The sequence below is a fragment of the Canis lupus genome, chromosome 7 (genome assembly GCF_048164855.1).
Source record: "Canis lupus baileyi chromosome 7, mCanLup2.hap1, whole genome shotgun sequence".
Taxonomy (NCBI): domain Eukaryota; kingdom Metazoa; phylum Chordata; class Mammalia; order Carnivora; family Canidae; genus Canis; species Canis lupus.
In genome coordinates, this window is record NC_132844.1 from 72,436,851 (window position 1) to 72,456,955 (window position 20,105).

General features: G+C 37.8%; 1 protein-coding gene across 14 annotated transcripts in view; it reads left to right on the forward strand.

Annotated features, from left to right (window-relative positions):
* ENPP3 (ectonucleotide pyrophosphatase/phosphodiesterase 3) overlaps nt 1-20,105 on the forward strand; it is a 103,128-nt gene that overhangs the window by 48,175 nt on the left and 34,848 nt on the right. For 10 of the 14 annotated variants that reach the window (XM_072833896.1, XM_072833898.1, XM_072833906.1 and 7 more), the window contains 8 exons: nt 442-551; nt 1,810-1,875; nt 2,556-2,628; nt 9,431-9,539; nt 10,670-10,832; nt 11,455-11,488; nt 14,201-14,328; nt 18,932-18,998. In XM_072833896.1, coding sequence (XP_072689997.1) covers nt 442-551; nt 1,810-1,875; nt 2,556-2,628; nt 9,431-9,539; nt 10,670-10,832; nt 11,455-11,488; nt 14,201-14,328; nt 18,932-18,998 — 750 coding nt within the window. Of the gene's footprint in view, nt 1-441; nt 552-1,809; nt 1,876-2,555; nt 2,629-9,430; nt 9,540-10,669; nt 10,834-11,454; nt 11,489-14,200; nt 14,329-18,931; nt 18,999-20,105 lie in introns of all 14 variants that reach the window. The other 4 variants (XM_072833897.1, XM_072833899.1, XM_072833900.1 and 1 more) reach the window with 4 other exon arrangements.

The window sequence follows — 20,105 nt, forward strand, 5'->3', positions numbered from 1 at the left end:
GGATTATTCTTCTCTATTTTTACATTATCTTTCTAATTTCCAGGGGTGGAGGGTGGTGGGAAGGTGTTTCACCACTTATAATTTAAGTCTTCTAAATATTTATGATTGCTTTACCTAACTTGGCCTTCTGTTGATACTTGGATGTAGTATTCTAAACATATCAATGTAAAAACTTCTCAGAAAGATGTTCTGTTTTTCCCCCCTCACTCTGTTTTATAATTCTTTAAAAGGGAAAGAGGAACTATACAATTTTACTATTTTGAAAAAAAAAAGATCTTTTTTACTACTTTACTGTGTTTTTTATTTTTAAATTAGATCCGGGTAATTAAAATTTTCCACTATTAATATTGTTTAGTTTCTTAAAAATGGCACTATTTCTACCAGTTCTACACAGACTGATGATTCTCTTGACATCCACTTATCTTAAATTTTCTCTTATAGATCTGGCTGACAGCAATGTATCAAGGTTTAAAAGCTGGTAGTTTCTTTTGGCCTGGATCAGACGTGGCCATCAACGGATCCTTTCCTTCCAAATATATCCATTACAACAGGTAGTGAAGCACTTGCAGATATGACCCTATCTAGGCAGGCATGGTTAGGATGTTTTGGGTCTTAATCTTGGAGTAATTCTATTTTTCCAGTTATTTGGGTCAAAAATCTTGAAGTCCTCATGATTCCTCTTTCTTACAACCCTAATCTGGTCTGTCAGTAAATGCTTTTGGCTCTAATTCAAAATATATGCAGTCTGAGAACTTTTTGTTATTTCTGTCGTTATTGCTGTGGTTGGAGATACAATCATCTTTTGTCTATATTACTGCACTTCCCTCTTTACACGTGTCCCTGTTTCTATTCTTGTCTTTTATCTATTAATCTACCAATTAGAATGGTAATTTAAAAAAACAAGTCCAAGTTATGATACTCCTTTGCACCAAAAACTTTCATAGCTCCCTGTTCCACTCACAGTTGAAGCCTGCAGAGCCCTATTGGTATTGGTGACCCTAATCACCCCACTGTGTCTCAGACCCCCTCTTGCATTACTCCACCATGCTCTGATCCCCTGGGTGGGCTGCAACACACCTGGCTTGCTCTGTTTAGGGCCGTTGTGCAGGCTGTTTCCTCTCCCTGAGATAACTCACTCCATGTACCTGCACAGCCCACTCCCTCACTCCCTTCAGGCTGTTGCTCAAAACTTACTTTCCCAATGTTGTCTTAGCCTGATCAAACTAAGATTTCAAATTGCAAACCATCCCCACCCTAATCTTACTGTGCCCTAGTCTTCCTTTTCTCCATAGCATTTGTCACCTTGTGATACACTATGTAATTTATCAGATCTCTTATTTGTTTATATAATTTATCAGATCTCTTGTTTGTTTGTCTTCACTGGAATATCATCTCTAGAAAGGAATGCATCTTTGGTTTGCTCAATGTTAAATTTTGTTTAAAATGAACTCAGCGTGTGGCAATAGATGCTCGATATGACATAAATGTATAAATGAATGAAATAAATAAACCGAATGAATGGATAATAATTAATGGTCTTTTATTTCAGTTCAGGGAACGATTGAAGGAGGGAAGGATAAGAAGGAAAGAAAACAATATACCTTTACTTTGTATTGAGACAAATGTATCTCTATATAAGTATTGAAAACAGGAGTCCCTCTGAGTAATATTGAATCCCCTCCAGTATTCTGATCACATATCAACGTGAGATTTTTATCTAAAAGTACCAACCTCTCTTCCAGAGTGGGAATATAATAGAATTACTTTTGATTGGATTAATTTTTGAAAAATTATTTTTCCTCTTTTCAGGAGTATCCCATATGAAGAAAGGATCTCTACACTGTTAAAATGGCTGGACCTGCCCAAAGCTGAAAGGTATTATCTAGTATCAGAAAAGTGCTGGTACACTGGGGTATTCGTGGGTATAAAATGAAATTATTTCTTTGCTTGAGATGACCATTGCAGAAAGAAACTAGGCTTTTTTTTTCTTTTGTGATTTTCAAGAATGATTGGCTCTTGAGAAGGTGATGGGCAGTATGGGGCAATAGAGATAGAGACAGTGCCACAGAGTAGAGGCAAGTATCACAGAACCAGATATAGACTGGAGGCAGAATGGAGAGCGGATTGGAAGCCAGAGGTGCTAGAGCAAGGCCCTGCCAGAGCCTCCCTGCCTGGAGTCAGAGCATCCTGAAAGAGCAACCAGTCAACAGAAACCAGACATTTAAAGAAAGAAGTAGAACAGCAGAACAGTGAGCTGAAAGGCAGAGACTGGGAAATAGAAAGGACTGGGCATACCAAGAGGACTTAGCTGCAAGAGCCAGGCAGATTTTCTAAAATGAGTCAGACCAAGTTCACACCCAGGAAGGTCTTATTTCCTGTTAGGAGAACCTCTGGACTTAGGGCCAAGTAGAATCCCGGGGCTCCAATAAAGAGAAGGAGGCAGGAGAAAAAGAAGGAAACTGTCACCACATTCCAAACCTATACATTTCCCAGATCCAACCTGCAGGCTTATTCCAAATGGATCATGTCTTTCTCTGTTTCCATTTTACCTGTAGACCTGATTTTTATACCATCTATGTGGAAGAGCCTGATTCTGCGGGACATGAAAGTGGGCCAGTCAGTGCCACAGTAAGTTTGTTTGAACAAATGTGAAGTCATCTAGCCTTAACCCGTAAAATAAAATATTATTTAATTCCCACTGAATAAAATGTACTTGATATAAACATGAAGACATTAAAATCATGAACAGTCTAAATGAATATCTACCTTATTAAACCACAAAACAGTAAAAGTCTAAAAGAGATACCTGTTTTATTAACTACATCTTGATTCATTTGCTCAACATTTGCTGAATACTTGGGTGCAACACTATTATCATACAGTGGAAACATCAAGGCTAGATCCTGCCAGCCAGTTCAGCATGCCAATGTAGCTTATCCCAAGCTAAGTCACCTGCAGGTCTGTTGTGGACTCTCCAGCTGTCGTTTATGCACTGTGTTTTATTCATAAGATCCTTTTCCTTGGACTTCATACGCTAGTTCCTAAGAGTTCTTCCTCTCTTCCTGGGCCTTCAATATAATGGAAGTAGACCCCTAAATATTACCTTTGTCAGTCTCTAAACCATTATATTACATTTTTACTATGGAAATATAAGCCTTAAATATTACTTAAAAAGAATCGTCGGTGTTCTGAAGTCCACTGAAGCTTATATTGTCCTGGAGGTCATGAAAAGCTATGAAGGCCTCCATGAGTATGGCATTTTCCTGCCTCGTGGAAACTTATTTATTCTGGCACCCTGACTTTGCAGTTTATCAGAAGTGCCCTTCTTATTTTTTTCCCATTAAGCCAAAAAATTCATTATACAAGGCCTGCTCCCTACCGCTTTTAACCCTTTCATCCTTCACATTCCAATACCGCTCTGGTCTAGATCCCAGAGTTTAACACTTAATCAGGCTATTTCAAGGGTGAGTGGCATAATAACTATCTGCCATAAATTAACTTCTTTTCTATTTTAATTTTTTTGAGAGAGGGACAGACAGAGGGAGGGAGAGAGAGAATCTCAAGCAGACACTCCCCCTGCTGAGTGGGGAGCCTGACATGGGGCTCAATCTCATGATCCTGAGATCATGACCTGAGCCAAAATCAAAAGCTGGATGCTCAATCAACTGAGTCACCCAGACACCCTTCTATTTTAATTGTTATCCATACTCGATATGATTAATTGTTGGAGAGGGAACACTATAATCTGCATTTACCCAACTCCTACTGCTGACTTTATATTAGGCACTATATCTTTTTCTTCTATTCAGTGCTCTAGTTTGGACCCCTAATAAATTTTAAGTATAGTTTGTAAGGTGCCACAATAGAAAAAATCAGGGTGCCCCGAGAGGTGATTAAGGAGGTTCTAATCTAGTCTGTGGCAGAGTGGGGACTGGGGGTGGTTAGAAAGTTCTCTGAATAACAAAAAGGAAGGAAGTTCACAAATGATCTGGTTGAGGAAGGAGCTCAGTGAGGTAGAGGAATGAACAAATGGATAGGCAAATGAACAAATGGATAGGCCAATGGACTGATGGTTAGATCAATGGACTGCATAATAATGGTAAGAATAATAATAACAGTTAATCCTTCTTGTGTGCTCCTCTGTGCCGGGTATTGCTGGAATTGCTGTGTGGGGATAATCTCCCACCCACATCTGGAGCACTGTGGCCCAGAGACAGGGGCTAAGAGGAAGCCTAGAGGAGGACACAGGCACCAAATTATGCAAGTCCTTGTTGGCCATGTAATGAGTAATGGAAGCACTGAGGCATTTTAATTGGGGAAGTGACATGATCAGACATGCCTGTATTTAAGGATCCATTTAACTGTATGAGAGGAATGGGTTAGAGGAAATGGGGGAAGGTGAGATGAGTTTGCTTTTGCAACATTCCCAAAAAGAGATCATTGTGTCTTGGACTAGGGTAGTGGCAACTACCATGGAAGGAAGGAGATGCATTTGAGATTCGTTTGGGAGATATAGTTGGTAGGGCTTGGTAGAAGTTGGGTGATAAAGTGGGGGATCAAGGACAATTGTCTGGTTTCTATCGTGAGCTGTTGCAGCAGTTTCCATTTACATCAGTGAGGTGACAGAAATTTTGGAGAGAAAGAGCATGTTGTGGATAAGGTGCTTGTAATATTCAAATGAAGATGCCCAGAAGGCAATTGAACGTGGATTTATAGCTCAGAGGAGATGAAGATTGGGCAGCATGGCAGCATGTACATGGTGCATGGAAATGAAGATGTCCTAGGGAGAGAGGAAAGAAAGAAGATAGAAAGATTAAGACCACACCATATTTAAAACTTCAGAAGAGGCAAAATGCATGGAGAAACTAGAAGCCTGTTATTGTTTTTAACCACATACTTTATTCAGAGTTAATATGACATAATTTGAAAGCAAAAAGGTTATTTTAGTTTGTTTGCTGACTCATGCTGTTGAAAGCTTAGTAACTTCTCGATTTTTAGCTCCTGCTCTGCTATCTCTTTAAGGTCTACTTTGAACAGTTTCTGGTGCGCCTAACCTTGTGGTAGGCATTCTTAAGGGTGAAGAATGAGGCTGTTACCCAGAAACCGTGTTGAAGGGGCAAATAAATGAAATCTGAATTAATGTATTATGAGTTTTTATTTTAAGAAACCTTAATAATGTGATAGCTTAAACAGTGTTTAAATGGGAAGCTGATTGTGGCCTGGTATAGGTGGGGAAGGCTTTAAGAAAATAGGGAAGGTGGTTGGAGAGATATTTAAAGTCTGGTGAAACCAGCAATTTCTTGATACCAAATTTGTTCCAATGATTTTCTAGTATTGAAGTTGAATTAGTCACAGAGTGTTCTGACTGGTCCTGAGTAACTTTAGCTATTGGTCTAACTTGAATAAAATTCAGCTGTTAATTCATTTTTGAAAAACAAATGACTACATCTTAGAATGAAAAGTTGAAAAGAAAAATTCAAGTTGGAAAAGAAAATTGAAATTAAGTACAGATTAATTTAAATTGTTGATGATGCTCATGTACATGATGGAGTGACTCTAGAGCACTGAGGGCTTCCACTTTTGGGGAAGCATGTGGAGGTTCAATACATGGGAAGAGTGTGGTACCCATTGAAAAGCCATGTTTTTTTTTTTTATTGGTGTTCAATTTACCAACATACAGAATAACCCCCAGTGCCCGTCACCCAATCACTCCCACCCCCCGCCCTCCTCCCCTTCTACCTCCCCTAGTTTGTTTCCCAGAGTTAGCAGTCTCCCTTTCTGATATTTCCCACACATTTCTTCTCCCTTCCCTTATATTGCCTTTCACTATTATTTATATTCCCCACATGAATGAGAACATATAATGTTTGTTCTTCTCCGACCGACTTACTTCACTCAGCATAATACCCTCCAGTTCCATCCAATTTGAAGCAAATGGTGGGTATTTGTCATTTCTAATAGCTGAGTAGCATTCCATTGTATACATAAACCACATCTTCTTTATCTACTCATCTTTCGTTGGACACCGAGGCTCCTTCCACAGTTTGGCTATTGTGGCCATTGCTGCTATAAACATCGGGGTGCAGGTGTCCCGGCGTTTCATTGCATCTGTATCTTTGGGGTAAATCCCCAACAGTGCAATTGCTGGGTCGTAGGGCAGGTCTATTTTTAACTCTTTGCGGAACCTCCACACAGTTTTCCAGAGTGGCTGCACCAGTTCACATTCCCACCAACAGTGTAAGAGGGTTCCCTTTTCTCCGCATCCTCTCCAACATTTGTTGTTTCCTGCCTTGTTAATTTTCCCCATTCTCACTGGGGTGAGGTGGTATCTCATTGTAGTTTTGATTTGTATTTCCCTGATGGCAAGTGATGTAGAGCATTTTCTCATGTGCATGTTTGCCATGTCTATGTCTTCCTCTGTGAGATTTCTGTTCATGTCTTTTGCCCATTTCATGATTGGATTGTTTGTTTCTTTGCTGTTGAGTTTAATAAGTTCTTTATAGATCTTGGAAACTAGCCCTTTATCTGATACGTCATTTGCAAATATCTTCTCCCATTCTGTAGGTTGTCTTTTAGTTTTGTTGACTGTTTCTTTTGCTGTGCAGAAGCTTTTTATCTTGATTAAGTCCAATAATTCACTTTTGCTTTTGTTTCCCTTGCCTTCATACATGTATCTTGCAAGAAGTTGCTGTGGCCAAGTTCAAAAAGGGTGTTGCCTGTGTTCTCTTCTAGGGTTTTGATGGAATCTTGTCTCACATTTAGATCTTTCATCCATTTTGAGTTTATCTTTGTGTCTGGTTAAAGAGAGTGGTCTAGTTTCATTCCTCTGCATGTGGATGTCCAATTTTCCCAGGACTATCTATTGAAGAGACTGTCTTTCTTCCAGTGGATAGTCTTTCCTCCTTTATCGAATATTAGTTGACCATAAAATTGAGGGTCCACTTCTGGGTTCTCTATTCTGTTCCATTGATCTATGTGTCTGTTTTTGTGCCAGTACCACACTGTCTTGATGACCACAGCTTTGTAGTACAACCTGAAATCTGGCATTGTGATGCCCCCAGATATGGTTTTCTTTTCTAAAATTCCCCTGGCTATTTGGGTCTTTTCTGATTCCACACAAATCTTAAAATAATTTGTTCTAACTCTCTGAAGAAAGTCCATGGTATTTTGATAGGGATTGCATTAAACGTGTAAATTGCCCTGGGTAACATTGACATTTTCACAATATTAATTCTGCCAATCCATGAGCATGGAATATTTTTCCATCTCTTTGTGTCTTCCTCAATTTCTTTCAGAAGTGTTCTATAGTTTTGAGGGTATAGATCCTTTACATCTTTGGTTAGGTTTATTCCTAGGTATCTTATGCTTTTGGGTGCAATTGTAAATGGGATTGACTCCTCAATTTCTCTTTCTTCAGTCTCATTGGTAGTGTATAGAAATGTCACTGACTTCTGGGCATTGATTTTGTATCCTGAGACACTGCCAAATTGCTGTATGAGTTCTAGCAATCTTGGGGTGGAGACTTTTGGGTTTTCTATGTAGAGTATCATGTCATCGGCAAAGAGGGAGAGTTTGACTTCTTTGCCAATTTGAATGCCTTTAATGTCTTTTTGTTGTCTGATTGCTGAGGCTAGGACTTCTAGTACTATGTTGAATAGCAGTGGTGAGAGTGGACATCCCTGTCTTGTTCCTGATCTTAGGGGAAAGTCTCCCAGTGCTTCCCCATTGAGAATGATATTTGCTGTGGGCTTTTCATAGGCGGCTTTTAAGATGTTGAGGAATGTTCCTTCTATCCCTACACTCTGAATAGTTTTGATCAGGAATGGATGCTGTATTTTGTCAAATGCTTTCTCTGCATCTATTGAGAGGATCACACGGTTCTTGGTTTTTCTCTTGCTGATATGATAAATCACATTGATTGTTTTACGAGTTTGAACCAGCCTTGTGTCCCGGGAATAAATCCTACTTGGTGAATAATTTTCTTAATGTACTACTCGATCCTATTGGCTAGTATCTTGTTGAGAATTTTTGCATCCATGTTCATCAGGGATATTGGTCTATAATTCTCCTTTTTGGTGGGGTCTTGGTCTGGTTTTGCAATTATGGCGATGCTGGCCTCATAGAATGAGTTTGGAAGTATTCCATCTCTTACTATCTTTCCGAACAGCTTTAGTAGAATAGGTATGGTTTCTTCTTTAAACATTTGATAGAATTCCCCAGGAAAGCCATCTGGCCCTGGACTTTTGTGTCTTGGGAGGTTTTTGATGGCTGCTTCAATTTCCTCCCTGGTTATTGGCCTGTTCAGGTTTTCTGTTTCTTCCAGTTCCAGTTTTGGTGTTTGTGGCTTTCCAGAAATGCATCCATTTCTTCTAGATTGCCTAATTTATTGGCGTATAGCTGCTCATAATATGTTTTTAAAATCGTTTGTATTTCCTTGGTGTTGGTAGTGATCTCTCCTTTTTCATTCATGATTGTATTAATTTGAGTCTTCTTTCTCTTCTGGCTGGCTAATGATTTATCTACAGAGATAACCACTGTTAATAGTACCTTGATATATTTCCTTTTCGTTTTCTGCGCATGTGTGTTTACTGAGAAACGCTAAGTATATTTGAAAATGAGGGCACCACCTGGTGGCTGAGTTGATTAAGTATCTGCCTTTGGCTCAGTTCATGATCCCTGGGTCTTGGGATCGAGCCCTGCACCCGGCTTCCTACTCAGCGAGAAGTCTGCTTATACCCCTCACTCTCCCTTTGTGTTCTCTCTCTCTCTCTTAAATGAATAAATAAATAAAATCTTGGAAAAAATGCAACCAGGACAAGATAGGTATGGGTACATACATGGGTTGGTTTTAATCTTTTATGTTTGACATTGTATTGTGAGCAGTCCCCCATGCCATGGTTCTTTAAAATACTTTTAAAAATGTTCACTACAGTAGGTAAGTATATTGATGTTTACTTGTATTGAAATTATTAATTCATGAATAGCCTTAGGTATAAATCTCCATTTGTACTATAAATGTTTGTGAGGACAAATTCTCAGAAGTTAGCTGTTAGGTCATAGGGTATGCCCCTTTTAAATTCCTGGTTAGGCATTGTCATGTGGTCTGTAACCATGCAGACTTCTATAGAAGTGCCTGTGAATACCCCTGCCTAACACTGGACATTACCATGAAAGCCTTTGCAGCTGAATAACATTGTTGAGGTTGAATGTTTTTTTCAGATATTTATTGGCCAGTAGTTTGTCCTCCTTTGAAAATATGGTTTAAGTTTTTGGTAAATGTGGTAGCACAGATGCTGGGCTCTGATGTCCTACTTCAAATTCCAGAAATTTTAGAGAAGGAAATGTATTTGTTTTTGCCTTCCTTAGTGATTTCAGTAATTAAAATTTAAATCATGAAAACAGTCTTAACTCCATTGTTTTTCTCCCTTAGGTAATTCAAGCCTTACAGTTGGTAGATAAAGCTTTTGGAATGTTGATGGAAGGCCTCAAACAGCGGAACTTACACAACTGTGTCAATATAATCCTTTTGGCTGACCATGGTATACTTTTCTTCTTAAACATATTTTATCATTGATTATATCTTATCACTTCAAGGGGTGTGCAAAAAGAGTGATATTTTTAAAGTCTGTACTTCAGACCTTTCAGAAGACTTAGAATAAGCAAAGAGCAAGGTTTGTTGGTAGGCTGTGATGAATAGAGTACTAAAACAATTTATTCTACATTCATTCTGCATATCCATCTCTATTCTTATTTTTCAGTAAAAAGGATATTAATAGTACTTAACAGGGATATGATGGGGTTGTTGTTCAATCAATATTTTTTGAGTGCCTATGCAATGTCAAGTACTTTACTAGATATGGTGTGTTTGGAGGTACATGAAGCATAAACGGGCTCTTCCAGATGGGGTGGAAGGTTAGTCAAGCTAAGCTCCAAAGGCTATGAAGGAACCAGGCATGGACAAGAGGAGGAAAAGAACTATGTCTGCAGAACTTTTGTTTGTATTTTAGGACATCAAGAAAACGAGAAACAGTAATTTACTTAAAATATTTCTAAAATGTCTTCTTAACATGTCCTATTATTTTAAAATTAAAATATCAGAAAGGGAGACAGAACATAAAGACTCCTAACTCTAGGAAATGAACTAGGAGTGGTGGAAGGGGAGGAGGGCGGGGGATGGGTGTGAATGGGTGACTGGCACTGAGGGGGCACTTGACGGGATGAGCACTGGGTGTTATTCTGTATGTTGGCAAATTGAACACCAATAAAAAATAAATTTATTATTAAAATTTTCTAAAAAATTTGTTTATTAGAGACAGAGAGAGAGAGAGAGAGGCAGAGACACAGGCAGAGGGAGAAGCAGGCTTCATGCAGGGAGCCTGATGTGGGACTCAATCCCAGGTCTCCAGGATCAAGCCCTGGGCTAAAGGCGGCACTAAACCACTGAGCCACCTGAGCTGCCCAAAGAGAACCATTTTAACGTCTACTTTGTTTAAAAGAAATTATAAAACATAAAATGTATGAATGAATATGAATAAATATGAAAATATTTATTATTTATCCACGTCGAAGCAAATGGCGGGTATTTGTCATTTCTAATGGTTAAGTAATATTCCATTGTATACACAAACCACATCTTCTTTATCTGATGGATTATTTTTTTTAAATTCAGGAATGGATCAGACTTACTGTGACAAGAGGGAATATATGACTGATTATTTTCCTCGAATAAACTTCTACATGTATGAAGGGCCTGCCCCTCGTATCAGGGCTCGTAATATACCTCATGACTTTTATAGTTGTAAGTATGAAGACATCTGTCTGAAAAAAAAAAAGGTAAAATCAAAAGTGAATTACCCTGCTTCCAGATTCTGTAGGATGTAGGGATTGCCAGTCCCCTCTTCTGACTTTTTGGGAGAACTACACAGAAGCAAATGAGAAATCCCCTTCCTAGTTTAAATATAGTTAGTCTGTAAAGTCTATGGTAACATTGAATATTGTTAGCTTAAAATCTATTCTAGGCAATCACATTAATATTGAAAAATTATTAATTAATAAATACAATGCTAATATTAATAAACTATTAACATACTCAGTTGGTAAATTACTTAATAATTTAGGTTAAAATATATTCTGCTTATATCCATATCATTAGATATATAACAATACATAATGAAATATATTCTACTTATATTAATAAATCCTAGTTATATTAAAACATCAATTAATTGAATTAAAATGTTAATATTAGTAAAATTCGATATATTCTATTGATTGTTAGGTTAGAATGTATTCTACTTATAGGTTAAAATATATTCTTAAATTCTAAAATAATTCTTCGCTTAAAATTTCTTATTTAATCTTACCAGATTATCATCATTAATAAATTTTTATGTCAAATTCAACCTGAGTTGTTCACAATTTCAATGTGATTTATTATTATTTTCCTTTTGAAACAGTTAATTCTGAAGAAATTGTTAGGAACCTCAGTGTAAGTATACAGTCTCCTAATACATATATGTAAGTTAATATAATGTCCTTAAAATCTGGGATGAAATAAATTTATATTCTGTAATTCTGAGCCCAAGCCACTTGTAAATTATTTTTGCAGCCCTCTGTTGACATTACATAGGTGCGTATTAGTTGCTTTTGTCTTAGGTGTTTCCATTTGCAGTTGCCACCTGCAGAAGATTAGTTTGTGGGGGACAATGGCACTGGCTCTGGTTTTCAGAGTGGGCTGAAGTCCCATGCAAAAGGGCCATGCCAAGGAGCTTCAGGCAGCATCACCTGTTACATGTTTTGCATGACTTAATATCATGCAAGAAAACGTGAATCATGAACTCACAGATCTTTTCGTACAGGTCGGAAAAATCATCTCTTTACCCTCTAAGTATAATTGCAGCTGCTTTTGATTGGTTCCTATGCTCCAGGTTGTGAGTAAAGGAGCAGAGCAAATTTCATATAAGTAGCTGAAAGATATCTGGGTGTTTCAAAGTGGAGTTCACTACTCCTAGAGAAACTGGATATGTTCTTATGTGTAGTTTTAATAATTCTGTATTTAAGGTATATTCACAAGTACATTACCTATTATATGGAATTCATGAGTTTATCATTGCTTAAGATGGGGGCTGTTTATGTATAGGTGGCATGCAATATAGTAAAAAAAATGTTATGATAAAATGTGAATGATCGAAGGTGAGAAAACACAGGGTAAGGAATGTTACTGTAACCTGGGATAGACCAGCAATTCTTTAGAGTCTTAATCACTCCTTTTTTTTCTCTCTTAAACCTTCTGATATTATGATCTTGAGTACTCATGATAGGCAATCTCACCCCCTGCTGGTGAAGGGTGTATAGGCAATGTGTTCATGCTAACTGGATGGGTGCTTCAGAATTTTCAACGTGTGGATTCTCTAAAACCACAAGTTTTTGTTCTTTTTCCCCATCACCTCATGAGCCATAGAGCTGAAGCCTCGTTGGTGAGGAAGGGCAAATCTCCAACAATTCCGGTGGTGGAGGGGATTGGATACCACAGGCTTTGGAAATCTATTATGGTAGTCCACTATTCCCAGGAAATATTTCATGTGGTGTACAGTATCAACCAGTAATGCTGTTCCATGGGCTTGTATTGAGCTTATATTGGACAAACATAACCAAACACGAACAGGTGACTCATTCTGGCTATATGTCAGACAACAGCATCTGTGTTCTTCAATAAAATGACCCCAAATTTTCCCAGCTTTAGGGTCCTCAGCCTCAATCCTCAAATGCAGAGTATAACCCCATACTTCTACAGAAGTTGGCAGTAGTTTCCTCTGGATTTACTCTGGCTACACACCGACTAGGAAATTGTGACTATCACGTGACCTCTGGTCCTCAAGGACACATTCTGCTCCCTTGTATCTTTGAGGAGGCCACATATCCAATAGCTGCTGTCATGTTTTTGTCTGGATATTGCAAAAATATTGGCTTCTGAAGGAAATCATAATGAATTAAAAAGAAAAAGGGGAAGACTGGTAAAGATACCAAAAAAGGCAAGAAGAAACCTGGCCAACATATCTGTGCAAGAAATAATTTCTCTTCCTCTTCATATTCTATAACTATCCTTGCTCTATTGTCCATACATCCTTTTACATTTTTTGTTCAATTTCATTGTGCCTTTTTTTCTTATACAAATTGAGCACAAAATAGTAGTGACAGCCTTAACATAGGAGATTATTGAGACTTAAAATAAGAATGAGGAAGTAGGAAAAAATTTAATTTTCCCAGATTCTTCTTTGTATTTTTTTCTTAGAAAGGTCATAAGGGAGAAAAAGTCCCTTTGTACCTCTAGTTCTCATTTCCTCACTTTCTTTTTAGATGACCGTGAGTTGCATTTTGACACAGTTTAAAGTTATGTCATCAAGTTACCACAGTAATTATTAAAGAAATAACATGTCACTCCAGTTTGTAAGAGATCCATGATTTTTTCACAAATAAGGAGCCTGTAGTAGGTCTCAAGAACTTTTGACTTGATTTGACAATTAAGCATATGTAGGTTATTTCTTTTTTTTTAAACATTTTATTTATGTATTCATAGAGACAGAAAGAGAGATGCAGAGACACAGGCAGAGGGAGAAGCAGGCTCCATGCAGGGAGCCTGATGTGGGACTCCATCCCGGGTCTCCGGGATCACACCCTGGACTGACAGTGGCGCCAAACCCACTGAGCCACCAGGGCTTCCCTTTGTAGGTTATTTCAAGGGTAAATTGAATCCATGGTAAAAGGATTTTGGTGCAATTAAACTGATTTAAAAAATTTTTGCTGGTATTTACTAATGTGTTAATATACTTTTCATACATAATTTAAATTCAAGATTTGTAATTGCCACTCAAAATCTAGACATATCTACTGTCTGTCAAAAGAGGAGGGGGGGTTTATGGTGGTTTAAGATATGTACACAGGAATAAAAATTTAGAATGTCAAACACCAAATCATAATTTAAATCATATTTTTAATTGCAATTTAAATATTGTTGCAACAATAAAAACAACATAACTGGGGAATTTGACCACATTGATGCTAAGTTTAATATCCTTATTTTATTAGCCAGGCTTAAACCCTCTTACTTTTAAAAAGTGCTTAGTTGTCTTAGAAGATGAAATTGTTGAATTAGCTTGCATATTTTACAACATACACGGAGAAAGAATTTACTTATTTTTAGTGCCGGAAACCTGACCAGCATTTCAAACCCTATCTGACTCCCGATTTGCCAAAACGACTACACTTTGCCAAAAATGTCAGAATTGATAAAGCTCATCTTTTGGTGGATCGGCAGTGGCTGGCTGTGAGGTTTGTGCCTATATTTACTTGTCTCCTAATACTTTTAACAACCGTCTTTCATTATAAATTACCTTAATTTTACCCTGCTATTATGATCCTGTAATTTTTCCTGATCCTGTAAATTTTCCTAATACTAATAATTCCTTGACTTTTTATATACTACCTAGCACTTCTGTGTTTGAAACCCCTGTTACTAGGGGGCCAATCTTAGCTTCCTAATCCTAACAATATAGAGGAGCGGGAGGAAGAAGCTTGATACTGTTTATAGACCATTCCAGAAACTGTCATAACCAGCCCATTGCTAACCCCTATGGGGTCTTTTTCCAGTAGTAGACAGGATGTAAAGACGATATCAGTTGTCTTCCAGGTTGGTAGTAAGTAATTGATTAGATGGCTCTTTGAGATCTTTGTCCTTTTTGTGGTTTTTATGAAAGAGCACCTTTATGGCTCTAGGGACAAGCTAACCAATTAGGTATTAACATTTCTTTCTTTTTGTCTAGTTATAATTCATGTTGATTGTTGACATTTGCAAATGATAATTGTGTGTAGAGAAAATAAAAACCATTCTGAATTGGTTCATTCCAAAATAACCAATTAATTCACTGGTTTCACAAAATCATAGCGGTGTTATGGTATATGCTGGGCTTTGTTCTAGGCATTTGGGATACAGGCAGGGTTCTTGCCAAATGAAGAAGACTGAAGATAAACCAGCAAACAAATACATATACACTTTCTGGAAGTTTAACTAATGTTTCCTATTTTTATATTTCATTCCAGTGGGTATTTTTTTCCTTGTACATAAGTGGCTTTAAATGGAATCAAGATTCTAACTGTTTTTTGGCCTTGCTTGTATGCTATGTAATGCCGGAAGATACAGGGGAAAATAGGAATACAGAGTCTGAAAGATATTTTTCACAAAGAGGAGGCAAAAAAACAAAAAACAAAAAACAAACGAGGTAGTTGGGCTCTAATATAAGTGCTTGCCGGATGAGGAACTGGGATTTTGGTAGAGCCTGTTGTATGAGACAACCCAGAAACCCAAGCAGTACCCGGCTGACCCAGAGAGTGTGCACGTTGACCCCTGGCCTCTAGATGGCTCTGGCCTCTCTTCTTGGGATTGGAGTTTCATAACCATTCTCTGGAAGGTCAGTAGCTTTCGGTGTGACTCAACGTAGCATTTTCTAGAAGAATTAAAAAGACTAAGCTTGACTAATATTAAGTATATAAGGTTTTTACTAATCTAGGTGCATCATATATGAACAAATGATATGTCCAAATGTCGGTGAATTTCCCAAATATTTACTGTTGAGGGTATAAGATTGAAGAAGTTAGGAGGCCACTAGTGCAAAATGAGGAAGTGCGCATCCATCTTACAACATGGCTTATGGGTTATAGAAGGAGAGTCCAGCCGCCACAATACATCTGGGTATTTATTATACATTAATTAATATCTAGGCTCAAATTATGAGCCTTGTATGTTCTATAGCTAGCGGTGAGATGTAAAAAGAACAGCAGGCTGAGAGTTCAAGACCCACCCAACTTAGGGGGAACTGAAACAAATTCATGTCTCAGGGCTTCATTTTCATCATATGTAATACAAAATGAGCTTCGTTTTATTACTCCCTTGATATTAAAGTAAACTGATTTACATCAAGGGAAATGTTGACTACAGCTCTAACCAGAGCAATCAAGGCGTCTCACTGATTAAGTCCTGGGTTCACTCGACTCTTATAACACATGAGCGTCAGGCTACCTAGTTTCTACATTAAAGTATGCTGTCTTTAGTTAAAATGTCCGATATTTGATAACTAGATTACATTTCCTTTTTCAGAATTATAGAAAATTCCATCATTTAGTGTAATCTATCACCACCATTATCATCCTTATTTTGCTTAAAATGTTTAGATTTTGCTAATGTGCGGAAACTCAATTATTTGAACAACAGCTGAAAAATTGTTAAAGTGCCCCCCTTAAAGAAAATGAATAATAACTTTATTTTATGATCGGAACATTACAAATACTCCCCAGGCACTTTTCTAAGAAACGGGGATAGGCACAGTCCCCACCCTAATGATCTTTGTGCAGGCAGGGAGGAAGACAACAATTATAACCAGGTGTAACAAATGCTGAGCTAGGATCAAGTACAAGGTACAAGAAAACAAAAAGAGCGATGACACAGCCCAGGTATGGACGTCAAAGAAGGTCAGATGAGACTTCCTGGTAGGTGTGGTTCCCGCTCTGGACTTTGAAGAGTCAGGATGGGTTAGGCTAAGTACTGTCACATACAGCAGGTCTGTCCCAAGCATTGTGCAGTCTGTGCATTGTCCAGAGGCACTCAGCCAAGAAGATGTGAGGCAGTGGACGCATAACCCTTGCTCAGGTCACTGAGCTCTGACTGGAGGCTCTGTCTGCAGTAGGAAACGGACCACTTTTCTTTGCTGGAAGACATCCATCTGCTGACCAAGCCTTGAGCACTGTCAGGCTGTATCATCTCAGAAGTGCTTCTGTCTTGAAATAGACAGATGTCCCAGAGCACTGGGGCATCTTTTTTAAAGTCAGCAGCTGCCCTGGGACAAGGAAGTATAGAAATAGATTTGCAGGCAGAAGGAAAGTTTCCGGTGGTGAAGGAAGCTGCTCTCCTCTTGAAGGATCCTACTGTCATGTCTACATAGTGTGATTTTGATTGTAAAGAAAATTCACATTGGTGGATACAATGTGGCTGGAGGTGAATATGTGGATGTATGGATTTGCATTTCAGAGAGTTCACAACGTTCAATAATAGTAGGTGGGTATGATCTATGAAGGCAAGGGAAATAAAAGCAAAACCGAACTATTGGGAATTAAGATAAGAAGCTTCTGCACAGCAAAAGAAACAGTCAACAAAACTAAATACAACCTACAGAATGGGAGAGGATATTTGCAAATGACGTATCAGATAAAAGGCTAGTATCCAAGATCTATAAAGAACTTATTAAACTCAACAGTAAAGAAATAAACAATCCAATCATGAAATGGGCAAAAGACATGAACAGCAATTTCACCAAAGAAGACATACGTATGGCCAACAAGCACATGAGAAAATGCTAAGCATCACTTGCCATCAGGGAAATACAAATCAAAACCAAAATGAGATACCACCTCACACCAGTGAGAATGGGGATAATTAACAAGGCAGGAAACAACAAATGTTGGAATTATTGGAATTAACTAAGGTAATGAACTGGCACCTTTGAGTAACTGAATTTAAAACCCTTAAATAGGAGTCCTTAAATAGGACTCCTCTTGCTTTCCCCATTCTAGCTAGTCCTTAGCCTTTCCTTTCTTCCCTCTGTTGGGTAGCATTGAGTGTAGCCTGCTCAGTGTTGTGATTTATTTTTCATTTTGTGATTTATTTTTATTTAAGCTGAGTGAGAGTCAGTTATGAATGTTTTGAAAGTTGATTTTTTTTAAGACACTAAAGTCCTGCCTACAGTGTGAAAACAAGAAAAACGTGTGTGCATATGTGTGTATTTGCCTGAGGAGTGGGAGGTGGGTAGTGGGAAAGTAAATGAGACAAATCTCTTAAGGCCAACTGTTGGGCAGGGGACTCTTTTTCCGTTAGAGACTTAATTTGTTTTTTTTTTTATAAGTTATAAATTTACTTTTTATTGGTGTTTAATTTGCCAACATGCAGAATAACACCCAGTGCTCATCCCGTCAAGTGCCCCCCTCAGTGCTCATCACCCATTCACCCCCACCCCCCCGCCCTCCTCCCCTTCCACCACCCCTAGTTCGTTTCCCAGAGTTAGGAGTTTTCATGTTCTGTAGAGACTTAATTTGAACCAGTATGACGGTTTTACTTTAAAAAAACAAATCTAGGTTTATTGATATTTTGTTTTGTTTGTTTTCATGTATAAAAACCAACTATGTACAAAATTGCTAATATTGCGCAATTACAATGCTAAAATAAGAGGAGATAGGCAAAAGACTCATTACATGTTGAAAAGTCATTCAAGTAATACAGCAACCCCAAAATTAAAAATAAACTGAATTTATGAGAATGTACTAGCCTTTTCTTACCAAGTGTTATAGTTAACTTTCTATCTTCTTTATATTTTATGCTATTTTCCTAGATATGTCTTGTGTAAAATAGGAACCAATATTTTTTTCCCAGTTTCAAAGACTTGTTTCTAAAGTACTGAAATGCTTAAAGTAGTATATTAGTTAAACTATTCTTAATCACACGGATATTAACTAATATCCAAAAAGATACAGGTAAGCTTGAAGACAATTATTTTAACATTTTAATTAATTTTTAATTGATGTATAGCTGACATATATTATATTCAAATTCTTTTTTTTTAAAATACGTGCTTCTGTTATTGTGCTATTAATGTCTAAGTCAAGGGCTTTTAAATTATATTTATAGAATCTATATTCTCCTTCCTTCTCTCCTACCATTCTGTTTGTTCCTCTAGTTATTAATTTGAATTGAAAAATAATTATATTTATGCCATTGACAGAAAAAAATACTTCTACAAAAGAGAAGCTACATGAAAATCTATTAAAGCTCAGTATACTGTAAGATCTCATATCGATGTACTGATTGCAATGTAATATTATTTCTTTAAAGGAGTAAAGCATATTCATTCTGTGGAGGAGGCAATCATGGTTATAACAATGAATTTAAGAGCATGAAGGTAACCTACTGCTTTATTATTTTTTTAACAAATATTTATTGAGCACCTGCTTTTTTTTTTTGAAGATTTTATTTATTCATTCATGAGAGACACAGAAAGAGAGGCAGAGACATAGGCAGAAGGAGGAGGAGTCTCCCTGCAAGGAGCCTGATGAGGGACTCAATCCCGGGACTCTAGGATCACACCCCGAGCCAAAGGCAGGCTCAACTGCTGAGCTACCCAGGCTTCCAGAGCACCTACTTTGTGATAGGCAATCTTTAGGACTCTTGTATACAGCACTGAATGAAACAGATAAGGATCTCTGCTCTCATGAAGCTTTCATTCTATCAGAGGAATATAGACAATTGGCATAATTAGGAAATACATTATTTGGTATGTAAGGAGATAAGTGCTATGGGAAATAAAAGTAAAGCATAGTAGGTAGAAACTGGGTGTGTTTCAGGGTACCAGAGGGGTAGTATGCGGTTTTACATAAGGTGGAGAAGATAAGATTCATTGAGAGGATGTTTGAACAGAGACTCAAAGACGGTGAAAAAAAATCGACCTTTCAAATATTCAGGGGACAAGTGTCCCGGGCTGAGGAAAGAGCCAGTGCAAAGGCCCAAGGGGGCAAACCTGCCTGATAACGCTGGGGATGAGAGAGCCTTCATAGACTATGACTGGCTGATGCAACAGGAAGGACCAAGGGTTCAAGTGGGTATCTTAAGTTCAAAATATGTATTAGACATGCAAGTAGAGATGTTATATAGACACCTAAAGAGAATCCATCTACACAGAGATTAAAACTTGGGTTTTAGGAATGTAAATTATTTAAAAGATATGCAACTAGATAAGACCCTCAGAAACTGAGTGTAAGTAGAAAGGAAGACCAAGTACTGAGTTCTAAGCAATTCTACTTGAAGAGGTTGAAAGAAAGAGAATCACTGGCAAATACACCTCTAAGTATGGTCAGTAAGGAAGGAAGAAAACCAGGAGCATAGTATGTCATAGAAGCCCAGGGAAGAGACTATTTGGAAGAGTCCATGAGTAAAGTGTAGCTGATATTCCCCCATAGGTAAAGCTTTATGATTTTTGCAGCCTGGTTGTCTTATCTATTTCCATTAATAC